The sequence below is a fragment of the Bubalus kerabau genome, chromosome 21, assembly GCF_029407905.1.
Source record: "Bubalus kerabau isolate K-KA32 ecotype Philippines breed swamp buffalo chromosome 21, PCC_UOA_SB_1v2, whole genome shotgun sequence".
Lineage (NCBI taxonomy): Eukaryota > Metazoa > Chordata > Mammalia > Artiodactyla > Bovidae > Bubalus > Bubalus kerabau.
In genome coordinates, this window is record NC_073644.1 from 40,854,025 (window position 1) to 40,866,716 (window position 12,692).

Genomic DNA, 12,692 nt, shown 5'->3' on the forward strand with positions numbered 1-12,692 from the left:
CCCAAGCAGTATTTTAGTTTTTGAGGTTTTGTCTCTATTCATTGTCATTTCTCTCTCTTTTATTTTTTACGTCTTTAATTTCACTTTAGATATTTCAGGGTTAGACAAACCAGCATGAAACATGGTGTTGCTAATATGTGATCAAAACATAAAAGAGGAGTTTTCAGAAAATTTTATGGAAAACACAGGCTTCAAACATGGCAGGAACTAAGTGAATATCTGTGGGAAGAAAAATGAATTAAAAGAGTTTTTGGGCATCTCATTCTGTAGACAAATTTGTATTAAATTAGTTCAGGGTATACTATACTTACTAAGCACTTATTGATGAGTAAAGAGAATTTAAGTGTGGACTTCCCTGGTGGTCCAGTGGTTAAGGCTCTGTGCTTTCAATGCAGGGGGCAAGGGTTCAATCCCTGGTCAGGGCACTAAGATCCCATATGCCATGCACTGTGGCCAATAAATAGATTTCAAGTTCTTAGTCATTCTACTGTATCTTTAAAAAAAATAAAGAGAATTTAAGAGCCTGCTCTGTCACTTACTAACTTGGTCAAGCTGTTTAAACTTGCTAATAAGCCTTAATATTTTTTCCTGTATTGTGAAAACAATGATATCATATCCTGTACATGTCATAGACTACTCGTGAGGATTACACGAAATAATCTCCACAGCTGGTTCATAGTGCTTGCCAAGGAGTAAATGCTCCAAGATTAGCCATTATCATCATTATTAAACTAAAACAGATTGAGAGATTTAAAATTCAACAGAGAGACGTTATGTGTATTGTACACAGTGCTTCCTTATTAATGGTCTTGTTTGAACCTCACAACAACTCTCAAGGCTGGAAGACACTGGAACTCCATCACTACCAGCCCTGTGACAACCCCTCAGGTGGGCGAAGGCAGATTAGCAGGCTGTTTATGGAGCATGATACCTCCAGGCCTGGCACACTGGTCCTGAGAGGTGATTTAAAAAAAAAATTATTTTATTAAAATACAGCTGATTTACAATGTTGTGTTAGTTACAGTGTTGTGTATAGCAAAGAGACTCATTTATACACATATATACATTCTTTTTCATATTCTTTTCCATTCTGGCTTATCACAGGACATGAACATAGTTCCCTGTGCTATAGAGTAGGACCTTTGTTGTTTATCCGTTCTCTATAATAGTTGGCATCCGCTAACCCCAAACTCTCAGATCCCTTTCCTACCCTCTCCCCATTGGCAACCACAAGTTTGTTCTCTATGTCTCTGAATCTGTTTCTATTTTGTAGATAAATTCATTTGTGTCATAGTTTAGATTCCACATATAAATGATACCATATGGTGTTTGTCTTTCTCTTTCTGACTTACTTCACTTAATAAAATGATAATCTCTAGGTTCATCCATGTTGCTGAAAATGGCATTATTTCATTCTTTTTTATGGCTGAGCAGTATTCTATGGTGCATGTATACATACTACATCTTCTTTATCTTTTCATCTGTTGATGGGTATTTAAGTTGCTTCCATGTTTTGGATACTGTGAAGGGTGCTGCTATGAACACAGGGGTGCATGTAAGCTTTGGAATCATAGTTTTCTCCAGATATATGCCCAGGAGTGGGATTGCAGGATCGTATGGTAGCTCTGTCTTTAGTTTTTGAGGAACTTCTATGCTGTTCTCCATAGTGGCTGTACCAGTTTACATGCCCACCAACAGTGTAAGAGGGTTGCCTTTTCTCCACACCCCTTAGAGGTGATTTATATGTGACAAAACTGCTGGAGGAGACAGACCCTCTATCTTCTTCAGTGTTGATAGGACTTCTGTATTTTATGACTTCATAATATTTCTATTTAGAGTACAAAAGAATGCCACCTTGAGGGCCCGAAAGTAGAAATGTTATAACCAAATTCTTCCTAGAATCATCACAGTCCGTTTTCTCAGATATTAAAAAACAGAGAAGTTTCCTCACAAAAGGCATAGTTTTTACTATAAATCTTGCTCTTTTTTTCTGGTCTAATCCTCCTAAGATGGGAGGAAGTGGATGTCTCCAGTCCTACATGGATATTTGGAGAAATTCAAGGAAGGGAGCCTCATAAGCAGAGGGACAAGAAACCAGTCCAGGCAAGACCTGAAATTTATTACTTGATCTTATCTCGAGTAGAAAAGAAAGGTTCTTTGTTTAAAAAAAAAACTTCTGGCCTATATCTGTCCTTTGGACTTCTGAACCTTTCCCTCATTGCTTTATAAAAACAACCTGTTAATTAACTTCGTGCCTGTTAGAAAGAAGTGAACTTCCTCTGAACTCTAAGGATTCTTGGTGAATTTGTAGAGCTGGGGCTCAAACAAGCAAAGAGCTATGGCTGGCTGACCTGGGGTTTTATTCTGACTTTGCTTCCAGCTAGAGGCCCACCACTCTGGGTCTTAGTTTTCCTACCTTAAAGTGAGTTCTGTGGATGAGATCAGTGGTGATAACCTTTTTCAGTAAAAGGCCAGAGAGCAAATATTTTTGACTTTCTGGACCATATGGTCTTCAGCAACTACTCAGTTCTGCTGTGAAAGGGTAAAAGCAGGCACAGATAATATGTGAACAAATGAGTGTGACTTTATGTTCATAAAACTTTATTTATAAAAATAGGAAGCAGGTTAGATTTGGCCCCTAGGTTGTGGTTTGCAGACCTGTGGACTGGATGATGTAGAATTTTCTTCTATTGCTAATATTTTATGATTCAACCTGTTTTAATAGCAATACTATTTGCCTGGGAAAGTCACCTTCATTATACAAACATCTGTTGAATATGGAGTTTGTGAGGTAGTTAAGTATTTTTCTGCTGGTCACTGCAGTGTTCCTGGAGAAGGAAATGGCAACCCACTCCAGTATTCTTGCCTTGAGAATTCCGTGGACAAAGGAGCCTGGTGGGCTACAGTCCATGGGGTCGCAAAGAGTCGGTGAGCAACTCTCACTCGTACTCATTGCAGCATTATTCACAATGACCCAATATGGAAACAATCTAAGTGTCCATGGAGGGATGGATGGATGAAGATGGAGTATACAGGTCCACAATGAAATAGATTTTAATTTTTTAAATTAAAAACCCTTTTTATTTTATATTGGAGTACAGCTGATTAACAATGCTGTGATAGTTTCAGGCGCACAGCATAGCAACTCAGTCATATACACACATGTATCCCTTCTGCCCCCACCCTCCCAACCCCCATCCGGGCTGCCACATAACACTGAGCAGAGTTCCCTCTGCTCTACAGTAGGCCCTTGTTGGTGATCCATTTTAAATACAACAGTGTGTACATAACCTTCCCAAACTCCCTAACTATCCCTTCCTCCCACTGTTCCCTCTATCCTTCCCCTCAGCCACCATAAATTCATCCTCTCAGTCTGTAAGTCTGTTTCTGCTTTGTAAGTCTATTTGACACCAAATGGAATATTATTCAGTCATGAAAAGGAAGAAATCTTGTCATTTGTGACAACGTGGGTGGACCTTGAGGGTATTATGTTAAATGAAATAAGTCAGAGAAAGGCAAATACTGCAGGATCTCACATCTATATGGAATCTAGAAAAGCTGAGGCAGAGAATACATTGGTGGTTCCTGGGGGCTGGAGGGTGGGGGAAAGGCGGAGATGGTGATCTAAGGAACAAACTGCCATTTAGAAGATGAATAAGTTCTGGAGATTAATGTACAGCATCATGATTATAGTCAACAACACTGTTGCATTCAAAGTTGCTAAGAGAATAGATCTTAAATGTTCTCACCACCAAAAAGAAATGATAATTATGTGAAGTGATGAAGGTGAGAAATTTGTATGCAGGTCAGGAAGCAACAGTTAGAACTGGACATGGAACAACAGACTGGTTCCAAATAGGAAAAGGAGTTCGTCAAGGCTGTATATTGTCACCCTGTTTATTTAACTTATATGCAGAGTACATCATGAGAAACGCTGGACTGGAAGAAGCACAAGCTGCAATCAAGATTGCCGGAAGAAATATCAATAACCTCAGATATGCAGATGACACCACCCTTATGGCAGAAAGTGAAGAGGAACTCAAAAGCCTCTTGATGCATGAGAAAGTGGAGAGTGAAAAAGTTGGCTTAAAGCTCAACATTCAGAAAACGAAGATCATGGCATCCGGTCCCACCACTTCATGGGAAATAGATGGGGAAACAGTGGAAATAGCATCAGACTTTATTTTTCTGGGCTCCAAAATCACTACAGATGGTGACTGCAGTCATGAAATTAAAAGACGCTTACTCCTTGGAAGGAAAGTTATGACCAACCTAGATAGCATATTCAAAAGCAGAGACATTACTTTGCCAACAAAGGTCTGTCTAGTCAAGGCTATGGTTTTTCCAGTGGTCATGTATGGCTGTGAGAGTTGGACTGTGAAGAAGGCTGAGCATCAAAGAATTGATGCTTTTGAACTGTGGTGTTGGAGAAGACTCTTGAGAGTCTCTTGGACTGCAAGGAGATCCAACCAGTCCATTCTGAAGGAGATCAGCCCTGGGATTTCTTTGGAAGGAATGATGCTAAAGCTGAAACTCCAGTACTTTGGCCACCTCATGGGAAGAGTTGACTCATTGGAAAAGACTCTGATGCTGGGAGGGATTGGGGGCCAGAGGAGAAGGGGATGACAGAGGATGAGATGGCTGGATGGCATCACTGACTCGATGGACATGAGTCTGAGTGAACTCCAGGAGTTGGTGATGGACAGGGAGGCCTGGCGTGCTGCGGTTCATGGGGTCCCAAAGAGTCGGACACGACTGAGAGACTGAACTGAACTGAAACGTTTGTTAGAACTCTCCTGTGAAGCCATCTGGTTATGGACTTTTATTTGCTGTGAGTTTTTAAATCACAGTTTCTTTTTTCTTTTTTTTTTTTTTTAAATCACAGTTTCTTAAACTTACACAATGTAATATGTCAATGATACCAGAGTAAAACAAGTATTTTTCTGCATCTTCTCTTACTTTTCTTTCTCCATTATTGAGTGCCTACCATGTGTATTATAAATATAAATTACTACCTTAATGTCATTTTGCTCAAGATCTTGTGTGTTTAGGGTTTGTTGTTGGGGGTGGGTGTGTGGGGAACAGGCTGTACGGAGGGTAGGATGAGGGAAGGTAGGTTCAGTGTGGTTTTCTGTATGGGATGGCTGACCAGGTGTGATGACCCAAACCTGTGAGAACTCCCAGAAGTTAGCCCTGACCTCAGGTGCTCTAAAGGGTAACTGCTTCTGTATATGGAGCTGGGAGAGTGTGTGAGGTTAAGATTATGGAAAAGCGTGTCTCTGTTTAAAGGAGAATGTGACTGCTCTTGTTGGAAAAATCAAACTGGAAATATGTGTTGTGATCACTGTGGCCCCAAGCCACACTCACAAGGGCAAGCTGTGTTGAACTCCCTGCTTGAGGACCCTGGCTGTTTGCCCAGGAGGATGCTCTGTCCTGGACCCTTGCTGCCCTTCCTGGGGGCGCCATGAAGGACAGGAGACCAGTTCAACCCCATTCATTTTTAAGAGCTTCCCCTAATGAAAAGAATATAGCACGCCAGCCAAATATCAGGAGCAACAGTGTGGCACATGCTTACTCTTCATAAAGTCACATTATTGTTACATAAGTCTTTCTTGAAACTCTTGTAATGTACCAGAGGAAATATCTTAAAAGACCAGACAATCATGTATCATGATAGTTGGCCTATTTTTGTGAAAGAGTATTATTTTAACTCAAATATTATATTGGCTTTAAAAATCATAAAAAGCAGTATAAGTGTTTATTTAAAACATCTCCCTCTGTCTACACCCACTGACCCTCCGGCTTCTGTATGCTGTCTCACCACTGCAAACGACATATTTTGTGTCCTTTCTGACCATGTGTGTGTGTGTGTGTATCTGCATGAGCATGTCCATCGATGATGATGCACTGTTTATGCTTATCCAGACTCTTGTGTCACCAGATTGAAGTCTGTCTAGCTGCAATGTGGCAATGCTTTCGATAGATCTTGAATGCTTAGCATAGGAAGTAAAAAGAAATCTCATCCTTAAACACATACAATTGCATTTGTATATTTCACAGAAGGCCAGCTGAATCCAGTTCTCTGAAGTGGAGGTTTGGGTCTATGTCTAGCACCAAGTTCTACTTTTACCTAAAATATTCAGACGATTGAGGTAATGGTGCTTGTTTTCCCACAGTCATGAGGCTAACTGACCACTTAAAAATTTTACTTTCCTAGTGTTAGTTGCTCAGGCATGTCTGATTCTTTTCGACCCCATGGACTATAGCCCACTGTGCTCCACTGTCCATAGGATTCTCCAGGCAAGAATACCGGCATGGGTAGCCATTCCCTTCTCCAGAGGATCTTCCTGACCCAGGGATTGAACCCAGGTCTCCTGCATTTTGGGCAGATTCTTTATCATCTAAGCCACCAAAGAACAGTACCTCTAATCCTCACCAAATAGTCCAATGGTGCAATGATTATATAGGAACTTACTTGAATCTATTAGGTGGAGAGATATCTGAGTGCTTGAAGCAGATAATAAAGGGAGATAACATAAGACTGTATCATAGTTAGATAAACCAAAATGTCAATTAACCAAAAGAAGCATAACTATACATCACTCCCCAACTCAGTTCCTAGTTGGCTCTGCTGCTGCTGCTGCTGCTGCTAAGTCGCATCAGTCGTGTCCAACTCTGTGCGACCCCATAGACGGCAGCCCATCAGGCTCCCCTGTCCTGGGATTCTCCAGGCAAGAACACTGTAGTGGGTTGCCATTTCCTTCTCCAATTCATGAAAGTGAAAAGTGAAAGTGAAGTCACTCAGTCGTGTCGACTCCTAGGGACCCCGTTGACTGCAGCCCACCAGGCTCCTCCGTCCATGGGATTTTCCAGGCAAGAGTACTGGAGTGGGTTGCCATGTTGGCTCTGAGTCTCCATTAATCCCTGGTCATATCACCAGGGGCTCCCTAGGGCCCTTTGGAGCCGAGCCCATCTTCCTGACTCTCCCACATGGCAGCAGACATTTCTGTGGACCTTTCTCGGAGGAGAAAAGCTTAATAGTCTAGTTTGCTAAACATCTGAACCATTTAAAATGGGCTGACAAAAATCAAAGACAGAATGTGGATTGTTGTGGGGGGAAGTTAATAGCTATTAACTGCAGTTGACAAAAATGAATTGTTTTTCAGACAAAGGGAAGTTTAGGACATTTAAAATCTATTGTGAATGTCCAAAAATAATGAGCAAAGGCGAAATCTATGTCACATCCTACTGAACACAGATGTAAACCTGACCTGTGTGCACAAGGGAAATGGTTAAAATTAGAGCAAAGTCATTTCCTGATTAACACAGACGAGTGCATGCTTTCAAAAACTAGTAGGTCCTATGAGAAGGCAGATTTTCTATGGAAGGAAACCAGTAGAAGAAAACATATTAATAATAACACTGACATCATCATGACAGAGAAAAGGAAAACTCGGTGTACGTGTGTGTGTGTGTGTGTGTGTGTGTGTGAGAGAGAGAGAGAGAGAGAGAGAGAGAGAGAGAGAGAAGAAGGGTAAGAAGGAGATACAGAAAGTATGACAGAAGTAGAATTAAGGGCACAGAACCTTATTATATCCTAAAATGACTTTTTTTTTTTTAAAGAACAAATCCATGGTATAGATAAACTTTGAAAAGTGATATTAGAATTCTAAAGGCTTTACTTAGAATCTATAATATTTAGTTCTTAAACTATTTGCTTATTTTTCTATGACTGTAAGGACGATATATCATAATGTTGACTTGGATGATGAAGGGTGACATCACCAGCTGTCGTGTACACAAATCTGGTATTTTATGCTTCACCATTCCCCATGACAAGTTCCATCTTCCTGCCCCTAACCCCCTGCAGCTGCAGCCAAGCCTGGAGTCTCGCCGCCCCAGGACTTAGGACAAGGCTCCTAGAGCCCAAGGTGGAGCGGATGTTGTCAGCTCTGTGGGGTTTTCATTGACTGCTCCCTGTTTTTGGCTGTTCTCCCACACAGGGCCTCTGGCTAAAGCCTCTCCAATTCTAAATTGAACAACACAAGACACCGCCACCCCAGGCCCCCTTCACCTCCTTCTCTGATAGGCTTGTCAGATTTAGCAAACACTACAGATGTCACAGATAATTCTGTAGTGTAAGTAGGTCCCATGAAAGATTTGGGATATACTGACACTACAAAATGATTCACTATTGATCTGAAATTCACATGTAACTGGCAACTTGGATTTTACCTGGTGACCTTATTATCTGAACTCTGGAAACCCTCAGCATACCTGGGAAGGGTCTTAGGAAGGTCAGAATAGGGTATTTGGGGCAAGGTGTTCCCCTTTCCTTCCCTCGGCCCTTCTGGGCAAGGATCTGAATTTTGCATATTTAAGGAGCAACTGCAGCACAGAAGAGTAGCTGGTGAGTGATGAACCTGCTGTACAGAGAACAGATCAGACAGGGCTGGGGGGAGGTGGGTGGGGAGGCGGCGGGGAAGCAGGGAAACACCAAAGACGAAACTAGAGACACAGCCACATCTTCAAGCTACACTTATCGCACAGATGTAAACACGCACAAATATGCCCGTGAATGAATTTAAAAATGTGTTCATTTCCTGAACCAACTTTATTTAACTTATTAACCTCGTCTGTGGCTGTTTGTGCAGAATCTCCTAGTGAGCAAAAATGCACACCTGCTGTCTCTGGTGGGAATTGGCCACCCAGGGCCAGAGGTGCTGGGATACAGTGGGTCAGCTGAGCCACGGTCTAGAAGCATCTCTTCCCTAATTCTGAGATCCTGATTTGCGTTGGTCCAGAAGGAAGACCTGTTGTTTAACCTTTAACGGCTTTCTTGCAAGTAAGATGAGAACCTATTAGTTCCCAAGCCAGCAAAAGTTCTAAGCTGAATGATAATTGCTGACATTTGAGGCACCTAGAATGAAAACTGAATAGTTTAGCAGAGATTTGTCCTTCTAATTAATTCATCATTTATCTTGACTCGATGTGATGATTTTTTTTATCGAACTAGTCTTTATTGGAGTAATGCTAAATTCTACCAAAGTTAAGCCTAGTTACAATGGAGAGGATTTTCTTCTTGGACCCAAATGTTATTTTTTAAAAAGCACCCTGAAACCCTCCAAAACAATACATACACTGTCACACACAATCCATGGCTATATTTCTATATGGGTCCAGTGTCATGGAAACCAGCTAAGCTCTTCTGTGCCTCTCTGATGAAAATCTGATCAAAAGACAGTGTAGTGGCATAAATCCAAACTCAGTTTAGAGTGAAAAGGAGGTGCTGGGTGCGTATAGATAGTCAGGAGGTCTAAAATAAAATGAAATAAATCTGCCTTTGGTAATAATAAAAGAAAACATAAGTTGTGCAGTCAGTATTACTGCATCATCCATTTCTTATTGTCTCACAATGATAGTTCAGGTCTTTGGGGAGAGTCATTTTGTGTATATCTTGGGATTTTAAAAGCTTTCCAGCTCTGCGATGCTCAACAATCAGGGTGTCTGATTCGTGGAGAGGGTCATAGCCCTGAACAGGAGGGTCTGCTGATGGCGAGCAGGAGTTGGGTGGGATAAGAGTACTGGCCCTAGGATGCTGTGTGGGCATCTTGGGAACATCTCTCCCCCTGTGCTGTCTCCCTTGGTCCCCGAGTTGCAGTTTCCTCTGGTGATACGGGAGACGCAGATGGAGGAAGGGGGTGCGTGACTGTGGCCGGAGGCTGGGATGCCTCGCGGGGAGTGGGTGGGGTCTGGTGACTGGAGACTGTGTGATATCCTCGAGGGGACCACGTGCGGTGTCTGGGGACAGTTGAGGCGCCGCCCGGGCGGCGCGGGGTGGTGCGCGGGGCTGGCTCTGCACACTCACCCGTGCTGCTTTGGATGGTCCTCACGGTGGTGGTGGTGCGCGGCGGGGAGGAGGACCGCAGCGACACGCACTCGTCGTCCTGCGAACAGCCCTTCTCGATGGCTCGCACGTAGCTGTGGCTCCGCATGCGGAAGCAGCCAGGCATCGGCAGGTCCAGGGCCTCCACCGCCTGCGACTCCAGCTCGCTGAACACCGACTCGCACACCGACTCGAACTGCCCATTCACCTCCATCTCGCTCACCTGCGGGGCCAGATGGGACGTTAGCAACCGCTCTTCCCGGGGAGAAGCCAACTCGCCCTCTGAGCATCTCCAAACCGCATCCCCGAGAGGAACGACCCATCAGATAGCATTAAATTCGAACGTATTTTTAGCTCCTCAGCAAAGAGATCAAACCAGTCAACCCTAAAGGAAATTAACCCTGAATATTCACTGGAAGGACTGATGAAGCTTCCATACTTGGCCATCTGATGCGAAGAGCTGACTCATTGGAAGACTCTGATGCTGGGAAAGACTGAAGGCAGGAGTAGAAGGGGAGGACAGAGGATGAGATGGTTGGATGGCATCACTGACTCCATGGACATGAGTTTGAGTAAGCTCCGGGAGTTGGTGATGGCCAGGGAAGCCTGGCGTGCTGCAGTCCATGGGGGTCACAAAGAGACACAACTGAGCCATTGAACAGCAGCATCCTTGCAGACTAATGGGGTGGTATCTAGCTTATAGTCAGTTAAATTCTAAAGAAAGAGAACTTTGTTTTTAGAATGCAAGGAAGCATGGTGTTGGGAAATCATTCCTCCAGCTCATGCTGAGGTGTTAATTTTCCTTTATCCCTTCTCCAGCAGATATAAATGCAAACCTAGGGGCCAATGTTACAGCCCACGGTCAGAGTTCATGTACTTCAATGGGGCAATTTTTGGCACAAACGTTTTAGAAGCTAGTATTTTTATTGTGCCTTTGGAAGTGATTAGTTGTCAAATAATTTGTGTCGACTGGAGTGTAATTTAGTGCAAAGTCTAGAAACAGGCCCTATATTTTCTGGCAAGATATATATATTCTGCACAAAAATAGGTCAACCCAGATATGTCAGTCTTGAAAGACACTATTATTGAGATTTTCAAACTGTATCAGTCAGTTCAGTTCAGTTCAGTCACTCAGTCGTGTCCGACTCTTTGCGACCCCATGAATCGCAGCACGCCAGGCCTCCCTGTTCATCACCAACTCCCAGGATTCACTCAGACTCACGTCCATCGAGTCAGTGATGCCATCCAGCCATCTCATCCTCTGTCGTCCCCTTCTCCTCTGGCCCCCAATCCCTCCCAGCATCAGAGTCTTTTCCAATGAGTCAACTCTTCACATGAGGTGGCCAAAGTACTGGAATTTCAGCTTCAGCATCATTCCTTCCAAAGAAATCCCAGGGCTGATCTCCTTCAGAATGGACTGGTTGGATCTCCTTGCTATCTAAAAAAGGTTCGCTCTTCTCAATAAAAAGCTGATATGGTCCACAAATTGTTTTTAAAATCTTCCAAATAAATTGTTCCCCCTTTTGAGGAATCGGTGTTTATTTACTTATATTCCTCTGTATATAACTTACCCTGGATTTGAACACCACATTAAAAAAAAAAAAAAAAAGCCAGACCAGGTTGTTTAATAGCTCAGTTGTGTCCAACTCTCTTGCCACCCAACAGATTGCAGGCCGCCAGGCTTCTCTGTCCTTTGGATTTCCCAGGCAAGAACACTGGAGTGGGTTGTCACTGTCTTCTCCAGGGGATCAAACTGTGTCTCTTACATCTCCTGCATTGGCAGTTGGATTCTTTACCAATAGCACCACCTGGGAAGCCCCATATTATATTTATATGTATATCTTTATTTCATACTAAAAATCTTGGTTTTCAAGGACACAGAAGATGATAGACTTGGGATATTCTACAATGATTCATTTGGTTTCCTCCACAGTATATACACAACAGCCGCAGAATAGCAAACTAATACCACTGCTGCGCATACCACCATTAAAAACAGTTCACAATTCCTTCCTTCTGCATGTGCTCTCTCTGTTCCTCATTTAAAAATAGTTGTGCTACGGAAGGAGGCCAGGCTCCACCTTTGCAGTACCAGGTGCTACTGCCAGTTCCGACAACCTTAAAAACTTGAACTTCGCTTCTGGGGGAGTACACTGAAATGTAGATTTGAGAATTGCTGGTTTGGGGGAAATAGCATTTAAGGTTGGAAGTTGTGTGTGCAAGATTGTGTATGAGTATTTTTGTATTAAAAAAATTTAAAGGCAAAAGAAAAAATTGTTGTATTAGATTGACATTATCAGAGCACATCACGTACATGTTCCCACTGTAGCTCTCGTTAGTCCTAGTTTTACAAATGACTATATATTTCATGTTTGTCACTACGTTTTTTCATACAAAAAGGTGATTCTTTATCCAGTCTAGACACACATATAGGTCAAGTAGCTCTAGATGGCTTATAAAAACAAAGAGCGAGCCCCCAACCCAGCCCCAATTCTTCCTCCCCAGAAGAACCATTTTCAATTCTTCCAGGTGAATCTTAACGGTATTTGTATCCATATTGCCAGACACATGCTTATGTGAATCTCCTGATATGTTCAGAGACCTCTGATAACCTCTTGGTTTCCTTCCTGCCCTTGAAACATCTGTCTGGGTGCCTCCTACTATAATTTATGGCTGCTAAGACCACTGCTGTGCTGGGATCTCCCTTCCCTATCATTCTGGGGGTGCCTTTCATTATCCAACTGGTGGTGGTGCCCCAGTTCCCCTTTCCCTGTTTTATTCCCTCTTTTCAGTGGAGCACATCTTC

At 42.8% G+C, this 12,692-nt stretch overlaps 1 protein-coding gene across 1 annotated transcript in view; it reads right to left on the reverse strand.

The window, feature by feature from the left end:
- Positions 1 to 9,590: 9,590 nt before the first annotated feature.
- LOC129636030 (disks large-associated protein 1-like) overlaps positions 9,591 to 12,692 on the reverse strand; it is a 155,758-nt gene continuing 152,656 nt past the window's right edge. Inside the window, exon 4 of the mRNA XM_055559305.1 lies at positions 9,591 to 10,109. Within this exon, the coding sequence (XP_055415280.1) occupies positions 9,591 to 10,109 (519 nt within the window). The remainder of the gene's footprint in view (positions 10,110 to 12,692) is intronic.